Source organism: Scedosporium apiospermum (assembly GCF_000732125.1).
Source record: "Scedosporium apiospermum strain IHEM 14462 chromosome Unknown SEQ_SAPIO_0108, whole genome shotgun sequence".
Classification (NCBI taxonomy): Eukaryota; Fungi; Ascomycota; class Sordariomycetes; order Microascales; family Microascaceae; genus Scedosporium; species Scedosporium apiospermum.
In genome coordinates, this window is record NW_015971809.1 from 122,317 (window position 1) to 136,417 (window position 14,101).

Consider the following 14,101-nt stretch of genomic DNA (forward strand, 5'->3'; position numbering starts at 1 on the left):
CAGGGATCTGGAGGCATCTACGCAACAAACCCACGCTGGCTGGGGCTAGCGTCTCTTCAAATAGGGGTAGCTGGGGCGAGGGCACACAGAGGACCTCGCCCTCGAACCGCGGCGAAGCAATGCTACACCGGGGTTAGGTAAAATAGTCTTCTGTAAGTATAAAATAGATTAAAGAGTGAAAGAGCTACTAGGAAAGGTGTAGTAGGCACGATCTATGTACATGTGGTAAGTTCCCTGATATGGCCAGGATCAGTTCCATGGTTATGTGACAACTACCATGCGTGGCAATCGCATGCAAGTCGTAACAGGAAACATCAAATTATACAGGGGCAGCTCGTGTGTTCATTGTTGCTGGTAATCGCGCAGTTGGAATATACTCTGGGCAATAATCCCCAATCACAATTTAGCCGTCCCGGACTTGATCCGAGCCCAGTTTGCCGAATCGAGCGGCCTGTACTCCTGCGCATCCACGTCAAGGAAATACTTCCGGGCCACTCCTGGCATGGTGCTCGTACCATCTGCCTTCTCCGTTGGGCCTGGCTCAGTCGGGGCCCAATCCAGCGCCTTGACCGCTTGCTTGGTATGCTTGAATGTGGCGCTGACTTCCAGTAACGTGTTGGTCAAGGCCACAAATCGCGGGAGCGCGTATAGAGGTAGGCCCCTTCGCCTCAGATTAGCGTAAAGGTCGCGCATGAGGCTCTCTACTCCACCGGGAGGAGTTGATGGTTCGAGGGCTATGGCCGCCACGCCGGCCTGGCCGTCGTATCCCGGCAGCTGTTTGCCGGCGACGATTACGTCCTGGACGTGCGGCAGCGCAGATATGTACGCGGCAACCTCGCTCGCGGAAACGTTCTCGCCTTTCCAGCGGAAAGTGTCCCCGACCCGGTCGACGAAGCGTACCCAGCCCGACCGCTCTTGAACCAGCAAGTCACCGGACCGTTGCCATTGGTCTCCGCGGACGAACACGTCGGTGAGGATCTTCTCGTTCGTGGCAGCTGGATTGCCGAGGTATTCCGGGTAAGTCGCCGAGGACTTGATGCGCGCTATCACCTCACCGGGCTCATTGACGCGAGCGGGTATGCAGAACCCCGTGACTGGGTCACGAAAGGGCTTCTCACTGTCGTAGTCAAACCGGACAATCACTTGGTCAGCCTCCAGCATCCGCCTCAGCGGCCCGGCGAATCCCACCTTGCCCACTCCGGGGCCGCGACCTAGGTGTCGGTTATCCCACTTGGCCAGCCCCTCGGTGGACCGGTAAAATTCCCGGACCTCAGGCACGCCGAAGCGATTCTTAAACGCCATCCATATATCCTGGGGAAGCCCGTTGCCCATGGCGACGATGCAGCCGTGTTTCCGGTCGTACTCGCCGGGTGGCGTTGCGAGCAGGAACCGACACAGCTCCCCAACATACAAGATCCTCGTGGAACGCGACTCTGTGACATCCTTCCAGAAGTTGCGGGCCGAGAATTTCCTCCCCAGGCAAAAGCAACCTGAGGTACCAACGCTGGAACACATGGCCGTGAAAAACGTCGTGCCGTGAAACAACGGCATACAGCTGTACGTCCGCGCCGGGAGGTACTTACTGGGGTTCGACTGGTCGGCCGAGGATGGCAAGCAAACCGTACAGATGCGGGAATTTTTGATTGTGCAGGCCTTGGGCTTTCCAGTAGTTCCTGAGGTATAGATCAGGGCGCCGACGTCAGAGATTGAGCGCTGTGGTCGCATGGCCGGGCCGACAGTGGCAGGGTCAACGAAGGGAAATTCGAGGGCATTGGACGGCAGGGGTATTGCCTTGCTAAAAGAACCAATATTCAACGACACGGTCGTCGCAGAGCCTTCTGCGAGACGTCCGCCCGCCTGAGCCGCGAACGGGGCGAGATCCGGAGTGCTTATAATCAGCTTCGACGATGCTAACCCCACGCAATGGAGCAACGTATCGTCTGAGTATGGTTAGCCGGCATCCCGGACCGCATTGCATTTCCCAGGGGAAGCATACCCCGGAGAGCGGAATTGATTAGAGCTGGTGCCGCGGCTAGTTTGGCGATGGCGTATATCGTGAAGACCATCTCGGGCGAGTTCGTCATAAATACGGCGATGAAGTCGTTCGCCTCTACTCCGAGTTGTTGCATTCCCGCGGCAATCGCATCAACCTCTGCGCAAGCTGTCAGCCAAAGCATTATCCACATAGCGGACCCCACCCGGCCGGGGGGGGAATACCACGGACCTTTCTTCAATGCTCGGTAGTTCCATGATTGACCCTCAAACCACAAGGCCTCCGCGTAAGGGTCGGCAAGTTCTAACACGTGATATAGATCAACATGATCGCCCAGTCGCCTCAGAAATTGCGGAAAGCGAGTCTCAAAATCCTTCTTCTCGCGCAGGTACTGGATATCCGTGCTTAACCCGAGCATCGCGTCGAGCAGGTATCCTGCCGTTGCCGTGGCGGCGACGGAACCCGCTGCAGTCGCCAATGTTCTAGGCATCTTCTCCAAAGTGCTTAGAGCTCCTTTATAATTCCATGCACTTACAACAGCGCGGGAACGGAAAGCACGCTGACTATGGCTCGGGTAATAGTGGCGATAAATATACCAATAGCGTGGCCAACCGACCGAGACATAGAGCTCTGGGGCGAAGCACAAAGCGACAATAACTGGGGGTAATTCGAGCAAGATTACCGGGCTTTTATCCGAGACGGTGGCTAGTCAGCATCCGGACCAATATTTTCAAATTACACAACGATGGAAGCAACAATTTGATTGGACCTCGGTATTGGCTAGGGGCAAGGTAGTACGGTTTGCTGGAGCGAGTCTGCCGGTCTGAGCTACTTTGACTAGAGCCTGATGTGTCATTAGGGGATATGAAGACCGAGAGCTGTTTCAGTCCTGGACTTGGATTCCTGCAGCCCTGTCGGACCCTCCTCGTCAAGTCGTTGGTAAGAACTGGAGTTTGTAAGGTACGGCGCGCGCCCTTTCTCTAATCTTCTCCATCCTCTCTACTCGCTCCCCCAACTCCTCCCAAGTATAACTGCCCAAGCCCAGACATTCGGTCCTTTGTGTACAGACAAAATAGCCTTCCACGCGAACGGATTCGATCCGAGGATATACCGTTCCATGAGCCACTGGAAGGTTTTGAGCATGTGGCCTGGAATGGGGCACACCCGAAGCAGCTACAGCACGCAGCAACGTGGACAAACACAGGCGAGTAGCAGTACGAATGGGCCGACTCTTAGAGGTAAACACTTGCCGGGGCGCGGCTACAGACGAAGCAGGAAACGGAGACGACAAGGGCGATGAAGCTTAAGAAAACAACAACACCGAGGCAACATCTTGCGCAAGTTCACGGGTGGGCGCTGATACGCGCCACTTACGAGAAGCTCGCCCCCATGACCGACGAGCCCATGGTTCTAGGAGGTAGAGCCGGCAAATAATACAACCAACTGCTGCTTGTTTTGTTTTGGGAGGGGGGGAACTGGCAGAACCATACGCATCCATAATTTAACTAGATCAGCTCGCTAACGTATGGAAATGCACCGAGGTGCAGTGCTTTCCTCGAAAAGAGATCTTCTACTAAGCGGGCGAGGTTCTTAACTGAGGGGATACGCCTTGCCATGTCTTCGTGGTGCAGATGGCTGACTCCCTGGTTCTGATGAGATGATCACTATTTACGCTTAAAATGGTGCTACGTTATGCTCCAATTTCGATCGCAACGATTCCGATTAACAAAAATTGAGCCGGCGCTTCGCTTTCTGTTGCAGACAGAAGAGAGGTGATCCTTAGTTTTAGCCCCTCACAGCTCCTCTTCGAACCTCGGTGTATTTTAATATTCTGCCGTCCAAAAAGGGTTACGGCGGAATCTTACACCGCAGCCCTGTTGCACTAGCAGAGGGAAGACGTGAGATAGCTTCCGCACTCACAGAACCATGCAGTATTATCCTCTGGATCCTCTTATACAATCTTGAGACACGACAAAAGCTGACAAATGTTACGGGCGCAATTCATCAATGCAACCGGCATTGCTAGTTAGCGAGTGATCAAGCATATATGCTTAGGGAGAACCTGATTTGTCTACGGATGCGTTTTGACCCTGTCTAGATCTGGTAGTGCATTTCGACCTAAGAGCGGCTTTGCAATGTTTCCAACAGTAATCGTCGTCGGGGCTGGCCTGGGAGGGCTAGCAGCGGCGGTCGCCATCCAACTCACCGGACGTTACTCAGTACGCGTGCTAGAGTCAGCCCCAGAGCTGAAGGAAATCGGCGCAGGCATCCAAATCTCGCCCAATGCTTCTAGGCTCCTCGTCCGCTGGGGCGTCAGCCCTCATCTAGGCGACACGCCCGTCGCTCCCCACGGCGCGCAAATTCACCGCTGGAAGGACGGGACCATCCTTTCACGCTCCCCCATGAATCCCCTTTTCGAAAAGAAGTTCGGCGCACCTCACTGGCACCTGCACCGGGCAGATCTGCACAAGGCGCTCTTGGAGAGAGCTACCGAGTTGGAAGTCAAGATCACGCTAGGCGCAGAAGTTGTGGCCGTGGAGGTAGGTTCGGAGTTGGTGAAACCCCGTGCGATATTGGCTAGTGGCGAAACAATTGAGTGCGATTTCATCGTGAGCGCAGACGGCATTCGATCCAAGGTCCGAGAAAACGTCCTTCCGCGGTCCCCGCAGCCGAGGCCGACGGGTGACTGTGCGTATAGGTTCACTCTCTCGACAGCAGCAATGGCTCGAGACCCCGTCCTCGCCGACCTTGCGCGGGTGCCTCTCGCCCGGAGCTGGTGGGGTCCGAACAAACACGTCGTTGGATACCAACTTCGAGGCGGAGAGCTATACAATGTGGTCGTCGTGGTTCCGGACGATATGGTAGATCACCGAGCTGAAGGCGACGCACGCCTCATGAAATCGGCATTTCACGATTGGTGTCCAGAGTAAGTTGTGGCGGACGCCGAGATCCGCAGGTCGAAGTCTTGGAAGTTAACGCGCTGAATAGAGTATTAAGACTCCTGGACCAGGGCCAACCGGGTAGCCTCACGCAATGGAAGCTCATGGACGTTGAGCCTTTGGTGGCATGGGGCAAGGACTGCGTGGTACTGCTTGGAGGTAAGAGAGATTTCTAAAACCACGTGGTTATCGCTTCACATGCTAAAAGCGAGATTCAGATGCGTGCCATCCGATGCTCCCTTACCTCGCGCAGGTTCGTAACTGATGCCCCGGATCGTCCGTATAGATTTACGATGCTGACCTTCGGGACAGGGGAGTGCGCAAGCGATGGAAGATGCCGCTGTGCTAGCGATCTGTCTTCAGAACCTACCTCACGATCTCCCGAAAGCGACAAGGCTATATACTAAGATTCGATTCGAGCGAGCGACTCAGGTGCAGCAGTTCGCCCGGGCCCAGAGGCTGAAAAACCACATGCCCGATGGTCCGGCTCAAGTGGAGCGTGATGCCGCGATGGAAGAGGCAACCGGTCTTCACCGGGCCGCCCACCGTTGGACATGGGCGGCTTCTGAAGGACGGCCTGCAATGGAGTGGACACAAGGGCTTTACGGCTATGATGCGGAGGAAGATGCAAAGACGTTCTTGTCAAGAGAGATCGCATCTTCCGGAACAGGCGAGTCCGAGCCAGGGACGCTTGTTTCGGGGACTAGCAACCTGTGAAGCTACACTTCTCCTTGCAGTCAAGCTGAAGCCTGTCTCGTCACTTGCTTTACGAGCCATAGTCTACATTATTATTAGGGGCCTTGTCATGTAAAGGTGTAGCATACCGAAGCTGAAGGGCTATCAAGGTGTGGAAAATAGACGCATCTAAATTATCTGCACACCCAGAAATAGGGCCATATTAGTGCTGTTTGTGGTTTTTTTTATTTCTTTTCCGTCTGTAAGCAGACACTCTAATGCGGATCAGTGCCTTCCCAGGTAGAATACGTGGCCAGCGGTAAAGAAACCGGAACAGAGATACCGTAACGAGGATGGCTTATAAAGAAGCACGTCAATTTAGAGGTAGGCTTCATCGGATTTATCGATTTTATTCCTCACGCTACAACCCCTGAACAGATAAGGCGGACTTGATGCGCGTTGCATGGCAGGGCCCTAGCCTGCACCTATCTTTAGAGTTATTGCTTGAGTGAGCGAGATGCTCGTAAGCCCGAAACGAAAAGGGACCGTGGACACTCGCGACGCTATCTACCATGTCAATCGAGACTCTCATCCGTGACTCGTCAGGAGAAAGTAAGCCCGGATGTCGTCGGTCAACTGTCGCGCACAGGAGCGGAGATGATTGCACGTCCACCTAGTCTGTTTTACAAGAGGGTGGCATTCGTCAGATCTGTCAGTGGCCTCGCCACACTACAGCTGTGAAATCTCAGGAGCGACGCAGCATGTTCTTGTGCAATCATAGTCTTCTCTCACGCAACAGCATAGCACTTGGTATGGCCGTGGTTTTGGCACGTAAGACACCTAAGATTGCTCAGAACAAGAGCCGAGACCGGTCCAGAAAACGTCGGCTAATCGATTACGACTTCTGTCCGAAGGTTTACTCGATGGACATTAGAACTAATGGCGCAACTCAGATGTGACCTGAGCCGGACTCACGCGGTATGGACTTACCGTTGGTAAGTGCCTGCGTGCATTGACGCTCAATTTCGTCTCAATCAAGGAATTGGGGAAACCCTATTTACAACCTAGTGCGGGGATGATCCCATCACTTGCTAACACCAAAAAAAAAAAAAACGACGGGTTTGAACAAATCTTCCCCATCTCGGAGAATATTTGGCCGTGCCTCCGCAACACTTAGCCATGTCGCAACGATCTCGCGCCAACCATAATCCTCCACACCTGAGAGAATATTTGGCCGTGCTTCGATACCGCTAAAATATTCGGCCATAGCCTCACGGGTCTCGGCCCTATCATTCGAGGTCATCATACTCTCCCCGGCCGACCGAGAACGAAGTCAGCCAAGAGAGGTCGCGTGTTTGTTAGTGGGTCCACGTAGGGCACAAGTCCAGAGATGACATTTAATACCCCGGCGGAGCTTTTCCAGGCTGTGTGAGAGAACTTAGTCCGGAGTGCTCCAGCTACAGCGAAGAAGGCCGTCGTCAGCTCGATTATTCTGAAACTAAACCAACACTTGTCAACCTCACGTCCGCTCCGAGGCATCGAACCAAGCAAACTCGCCACAGAGACCCGAATCATCGGACAAGCAGCCTTCACCATGAATCCAAAACTTCGGCAAGCTTTCCACTTCACCGACTTGGGCTCAAATAAGCCTACACGCGATGGGGATCCTTATGAATACATGTGTGGATTTGGAGGACAATTCCAGTCCGAGATCATTCCCGGTACGCTCCCAATTGCACAGAATACCCCGCAAGTCTGTCGCTTCAATCTGTACACGGAGTGCTTGACGGCTTCTGCTTTTGCCGCTCCCCGAGAAGCCAATCTCAGCACCTGGATGTATAGGTGCAGGCCTAGCTGTGCCCAGGATGGAGAAGTGCTCATTGAGAGCAGGGCCAAGATTGAAGGATGTTTCCTTGCGACGAACCCTCGTGTTAAGATGACGTCGGCCCAACTCGAATGGGCACCATTCGAAATCGATTCCAAGCCGACAGATTTCATAGACGGATTACGAACCATTGGTGGTAATGGAGATTCGAATCTCAGAGATGGTTTAGCTCTCCACATTTACGCCATCAACAACTCTATGGACCACAGAGCCTTCCTCAACGCTGACGGCGATTGCCTCTTTGTCGCGCAGCTGGGCAACTTGGATATCCAGACGGAGCTTGGAAAGCTTTACCTTCAGCCCGGGGAGCTTGCAGTGATCCCCAGGGGTATCAAATATGTCTTGAACCCTGCTCAGGGTACAACCGAAGCGAGGGGCTATATCATTGAAGTCTTTGGCTCGCGCTGGGAGCTTCCAAATCTGGGACCGATCGGAGGTCACGGGCTTGCCAATGCGCGAGACTTCCTGATACCTGTAGCTTTCATTGACGAGGATCTCCATCAGACCTGGACGATCGTGACCAAGATTAATGGACAGTATTTTGCCAACACCCAGGACCATAGCCCGTTTGACGTGGCAGCCTGGCACGGCAACTGCGTGCCTTACAAGGTGAATATATCAAACTCCCCCGGAGCGATCCTGGCTGACCTGACAATAGTACGATATGACCAAATTCGTCAGTATCTCGTCCGTCTCCGTCGACCACACGGATCCTTCCATCTACACTATCTTGACTGCCAAGTCACGAGATCCCAACACGTCCCTTGTCGACTTCCTGTGGTTCGGTCCACACTGGGATGTCGCGATGAACACATTCCGTCCTCCTTATTTCCACCGGAATGCTGCGTCCGAGTTCCTCGCCAATATCTGGTCGAAAGACGTAGGAGGCCGGTCAGATAACTTTAAGCCCGGCGGTGGCAGTTATGAAGCGGGACACGTTGCCCACGGATCAAGCGGTGGACCGTATCTCACGGAGATGAAAAAGGAGGTCAATCAGCCGAGGGTTCTTTATGAGGGTAATGTGACATTTATTTTGCCCCGATGCGTTCAGAACGTTGACAAGACTCCGCAACAGGGTCCTTAACTTTCATGATGGAGAGTTCCAGATCTTTGCTCTTCACCGAGTGGGGTCTGGACACCGCTAAAAAGGAAGCGTCCAACCCTGAAGGCTGGAAGCGCCTGCCGGTGAGCCACGTCTCTACTCAACTATTTACCTATGCAGAGTGGCAAACTCTAACGTTCATAAGGATCGGTTTTCTACCAACCCAACGGTGAAACGTCTCTTAGAGCACGTGAAGGTAGAGAAAGCTCTGCAAAAGGAAAGGAACGAAGCGTACTTCTATGATGACCGACTTGAAGAACTGCTGAAGAAGAATCCAGAAATAGATGGAACCAATGGAACCCATGATGTCATCTCTGAAACAAAGTAACTCTGCAGGAATCGGCCCGTTTACTTGAATTGGGCTCGTAGCGAATTAGCAATGTCTATACCTCTCCTCTTCCTGATAATAAAAGGTGTAAACCACACTGTCATGGAGCGCACCCAAGACGCTCACATACGGTCCACCGACCTAACCTCTTCGTCGCGTGTTTTCGGCTAGACCCTCCATCGTGGCACGGTGATTAAGTAGCTCCTATCCCGGTCGGATTTGTGGGAAGGCAATAGAACTGCAATCAGGTGGCGAAAATTAATGGATGTTTCTTCGTAGGTAAGCCTGAGTGCCGGGATTTCATGAGCGTATTGCGAAGTGTTACGGGCTCGGGGTTACAAATATTCAAGTATCATCCCGATCGGACGACACGCACCGAGTATGAGATCCTCATATCTCGAGTTTATTGTTGGTTTCCTAGCACTGCCATTGACAATTTTGGCTCCGTGTCCCATTTAACACCTCACGGGAGCTAGAGTGCCATCTCAGAGCAGTAACAGTACATCTAGACATCGGAACGATATAATAATGGATACAACAATGTTGAATTAACCTGCACGATTGATACTTGATTTACGACGTACTACCCTGCCTCCAAAGCCACCCATTCGCATTGACTGGTGGAGTTGACAGTCGGCGGTCGCGTGTACTTGCTATTGCTCTGAAACGATCACCGAAGCCATCCCCATGCCCTGGGAAGTTACATTGTCAGCAGTTATTTTCTCCACCTCCTAATGTGGCTAAGCAAAGAAGGCAAGGCTAGAAGGGGACAGAGTAGAGTAAAGAGGGATGCCGACTTACCGTTCCGACACACATGCTGGTCACAGCGATCTGCTTCCCTTGTCTTTTCAGCTCTGCCAATGCCGTGACGATCTGCCTCGTTCCTGTACAACCAAGAGGGTGGCCAAAGGCAATGGCTCCACCACGAGGATTCACCTTCTCCCTCGGGAGTCCCAGCTCTTTGACACAATACGCCGCCATGGAGGCGAACGCCTCGTTGATCTCGAAGATATCGATCTCGTCTTTGGACAGCCCGACTTTCGATAGGACTTTTGGAATTGCATACGCAGGTCCGATGCCCATTATCCGAGGCTCCAGCCCGACAACCGTTGAGGTCACGAACCTGCCCAGAATCGGCTGCCCTAACTTCTCGGCGGTCTTGCGTTTCATGAGGACCAGGGCTGCAGCGCCGTCGGTGAGCTGTGATGCGTTACCTGCCGTTGTGGTCGATGGTGGCCACTTCGGGAACGCGCCACGGAGCTTCGCCAGCGTCTCTTTTGTCGTGCCATATCGGATACCCTCATCCTTAGTCACTGTCACCGTCTTCGCTTCCGAAGTTTGGGGGTGTTTCCACTGGGTGGTGATGGGAACGATCTCCTCCACTGGCCATCCGGCCTTCTGCGATATTTCCGCTCTGCGCCATGTCTCCGCAGCGTACTCGTCCTGCTCCTCACGCGTCACGTTAAACTCAGCCGCTACGTTCTCCGAAGTCCAGCCCATCGGCATGGTGAGGTCGTGAATCTGTGGGATGGACGTCAGCGTCTCATCCAGATCGGCCTTGATTTCTCCATTGCGGCTCATATTCTCGGCTCCGACGGCGATGCCGATATCGATTGCGCCCGACAAGATCTGGCCCGCGACGCTTTGGACAGCGAGGAGGCCGGATGAACACCATCGACTCACGGTCGAGGTAGCTGTTGTCGGTGGAAAACCAGCGGCGATGGCGGCGGCGCGGAGTGGGAAGCTGGGGAATGGGTGATGCACATTTCCGAGGACGATTTCCTCTACGGTAGCAGGATCGAGATTTGATTTCTCTCGGACAGCCTAGCGATGGATTAGCGGCATGTATGTACGTGATGAATATCGGTGCATACGGTCAGAAGGGCCATTAGCAAGATTTCCAACCGGGTATCTTTGAAATAGCCTTTCCTGGCCTTTGTCAGTGGAGTTCGAATCGCAAGTGTAATGACCTAATAACAATTTAGCTAGGTGTCTATATATGGCGTCTCACAGGCGTTCTGTGGACGTACAATGTCATCCGGATCTTTGCGTAAAAGGTTCCTCTTTGAGTTTGGAGGAGCAGCAAGCTGGCTGGAGATAGACGCGAGTCTTTGCTGTGCAGTTGACATTGTGGCACGGTTCTCCTCTGTTACTTACTGCGGGTACAAAACTAGAGTGGTTGGATCAGTGAACAGTTTTAGTGATTACTTGGGTATATTTAACCTTGACCTCGGCCAAAGAACCTGAACGTTTACTCAAGATAAAGGAAGAAAGTTAGGGACGGAATAAAATTGCCCGAAAGAACTACCGCCGGGCTCCAGCAACTACTTCGGCATTATATTAAAATGCTAGGTAACCCTTCACCAACCCTTTGCCGAGGTAGCTCTCACCTGGTCACGCTCCTTCTCCAGCGTCCACGGCAATCAGCAGCCTGCAAACCCACAATTTCTCTCTCTCTCTCTCTCTCTCTCTCTCTCTTTTTTTTTTTTTTTTTTTTTTGTAAATGAGGAAATAACTTACCACGTTGGCTTACACAATTGGATAGCAAAGTGCGAGATGCGGCAGGTAGAGCATACAAGCGGTTTGGTCCTGCTCTACGAAGTAGGGTCACCAACTCCGTACAGAAGACCCATCAGTGCCATCAGCGTCCAGGAGACAACGGAAAGGCAATTATGGAAGTATCTTAGTTTCCGTACGTCGTTGATCTTTGTTCAGCTCAATACATTGTTTTCTTCTACCGCAATTGTCCTTGGTGCCCAAGACCTGTTCTTGTAAGCGCCTATCTTATATCGTTTCTTCCATTCGTTGAAGTGTTGTTTCTTGTCAATCTTATTTCTTTCCTGTTGATCAACGGGAATCCGACGTTCAGAACCTATTGGGAGCTGTGCGGCACTTCTCGACAAAGTTCAATTCCTAACTATTGGCCGACCACCCTCTTTACCTTTCTGATGCAGTCGGCTGTCGGTCTCAATACCGGTATACCCGATGCCAGGTGGTCTCTCGACCGATGTGGCGTGCCGCGCTTTCTCTGCTTAGAGGATAGGTACATCGCGTGCTGATGCGTGAACATTTCTCTGATGGCGACGGCGAGCCGATCGCCGTATGTTCCATTTCTCAGCTGGCGCGACATTTCTACCAAGACCTGTAGAACTATGTGAGAGGCTGGCGGAACTAGCCAACGGTCACTAAAAAAACACACATGCATAGAGCATCTTTTTTGCGGGGCCGCCAGAAGAGGCCAAATCACCAAAAAGCATGATAGGTTTCGCCGGGTTAGTTGGAGACTGACGAACATGTCGCGCGGGCCATCTTGGGTATAACGGGACAGTAGCACTTGAAAGAAAGGTTGACGTGCCAGAATCACGGCTGACTCGGTAATCCTGCGATTAGAAACCGGGCGTCTAGTTCATCTACTGTGAGGCTAGACACTTTGATGGTGTTACTAGATTTCTTGAGGGTAGGGCTTGACCAGTAACAAGGACACTCCTGGACGTCGAAAATTGGTTTAACTTGTTCGCAACAGGACTGACCCTTGCCGAAAATTTTGTCAAGCCTTGTGGCATACAGAGACTATAGTTCAGGGCTAATTAGAACAACGTTGAAATGTCTCATTCCGGGATACGTACACGATGCTAGGGCTTCGCCACCAACGATGATGGCGATCCTACTCTGCCCAGAAGCGATTCTCCGGGCCGACTCTTCGCAGAGTTCTGGCGGCCTGCCACATCCACTAGCTAACCTCTACGTTTTTCTCGGAGATGCCATCAATGTCATCAAAACCCTCTTCCATGCTTCTCTGGTGCTGGATGCTACACGAGGTGATTCAGACAAACGGGACAACAGTGAAAGTCCTGTAATTAGCAGTAGTGGGGAAGAGCCAACGACTGCGCGCTGGAGCTGAGCCGCTAAGCACAGGGCAAAGACAGGAAGGAACACCGAGAACAGGCGGTGTCGTTACCACAACGCTCTTTGGGCCGCGAGCACCGCACGCGTGACTTTCTACTTCGGGGTCGCATCTTACGCCCTCCTCGGTTCGATCTCGCGTCGTCCGTTTGATTTCCCCAAATTGGTGCGGGTTCGGGAAACATACTGAAGACCAAGCCTGGTGGTGGCGAATCGGAGAGAGAGTGAGAGAGTGGGAATAGGGGGTATACTAAGAGGTAATTCGAGGCTAAGCCCCAGAGCCTAACTGCAGGCTTATGCTCGTTTGTCAGGTATATTCTGCATATAAACTCTTCTCCACCCACCGTCTAAACCCTCTCTCATATTAGATATAGAATCACGATTATAAGACTCCTACTCCTCGAAGTCACCACTCTGTAGGTTCACACCACTACGCTAGGTAGTAGCATCAATATCTGCAAATACATGTATGATTCAAACTTTAGCCCACTCCTTCCACCTCACTCGGAGGATTTTCCGTCAACTGGTTGCGCACTGGGGATGTCCCAACCGACCGGCGGCGTCTATCCGGAGTAAAGTGCTAGTTGTGGATATTTCGAACATCTTCAAGGGTCGCCGTGGAGAATTCGTCCTGATATCTTGTGGTTCCATGTGCTTCCAATTGTCACTGAGTAAATTAGGGGCCTCTGTAACCCGACCCCAGTACATATGGATTCTCAAGCACTACTGCATCTCACGACCAAAAGACAACCCGATTTGGGGGAGGCCGAGTTCAGATCTGCTCTAGTCTATGTACGCCACGATTTGTGTAAACTGAAAGCGGTACTGGTACACCGTAGAACCAGACACCTGGATTGCCAAACTGCAAGTCTTTGACTGGGATTTAATCTTAGAAGATAAAATGGACACTTGCAACGTTATTAAAGCTACTAGGGATGTATACCTGAATATGAAGGGGACAGGACTGCTTAGGTCCCTTATAGCATACTTTGTACGTAGCTTAAAAGTAGTGTTTACATAGGACTGTCATATTTATTAGAATATATATATATATATAAGATAGCCTAGTTTCCGAAACTATTTAACATTGAGAATCGCCGCTATATTATTGATGAGGAAGCAAGCAGGACTGATATCTTTAATAATTTTTCTTTTATCGATGTCACGAGGTCGGAAGAGTACACCGAGCACTAATTTTATTAGTTAATTCGTCATATTCATGAGGTCACCATCTATGGAACTCGGAGTTGCGGAAGGTAAACACCGACCAGGGAAA

The 14,101-nt window shown here is 52.1% G+C and overlaps 4 protein-coding genes across 4 annotated transcripts; 2 read left to right on the top strand and 2 right to left on the bottom strand.

Moving 5' to 3' along the window:
* Positions 1 to 396: 396 nt before the first annotated feature.
* Positions 397 to 2,483, bottom strand: SAPIO_CDS6866 (Fatty-acyl-CoA synthase; the record flags this gene model as incomplete). Its single annotated transcript, XM_016788856.1, has 4 exons — positions 397 to 1,490; positions 1,584 to 1,940; positions 1,997 to 2,152; positions 2,225 to 2,483. 4 exons carry the CDS (start codon positions 2,481 to 2,483, stop codon positions 397 to 399), a joined length of 1,866 nt encoding a protein of 621 aa, XP_016641493.1.
* A 1,645-nt stretch (positions 2,484 to 4,128) lies between these two features.
* On the top strand, positions 4,129 to 5,649 carry SAPIO_CDS6867 (Uncharacterized protein; the record flags this gene model as incomplete). The annotated part of the gene is made up of 4 exons (XM_016788857.1): positions 4,129 to 4,919; positions 4,991 to 5,091; positions 5,151 to 5,185; positions 5,245 to 5,649. 4 exons carry the CDS (start codon positions 4,129 to 4,131, stop codon positions 5,647 to 5,649), a joined length of 1,332 nt encoding a protein of 443 aa, XP_016641494.1.
* A 1,552-nt stretch (positions 5,650 to 7,201) lies between these two features.
* Positions 7,202 to 8,576, top strand: SAPIO_CDS6868 (Homogentisate 1,2-dioxygenase; the record flags this gene model as incomplete). Its single annotated transcript, XM_016788858.1, has 2 exons — positions 7,202 to 8,101; positions 8,151 to 8,576. The coding sequence occupies 2 exons, from the start codon at positions 7,202 to 7,204 to the stop codon at positions 8,574 to 8,576; spliced, it is 1,326 nt and encodes a 441-aa protein (XP_016641495.1).
* Positions 8,577 to 9,575: 999 nt separating this feature from the next.
* Positions 9,576 to 11,051, bottom strand: SAPIO_CDS6869 (uncharacterized protein; the record flags this gene model as incomplete). Its single annotated transcript, XM_016788859.1, has 3 exons — positions 9,576 to 9,614; positions 9,724 to 10,746; positions 10,953 to 11,051. The coding sequence occupies 3 exons, from the start codon at positions 11,049 to 11,051 to the stop codon at positions 9,576 to 9,578; spliced, it is 1,161 nt and encodes a 386-aa protein (XP_016641496.1).
* Between the last annotated feature and the right edge of the window lie 3,050 nt (positions 11,052 to 14,101).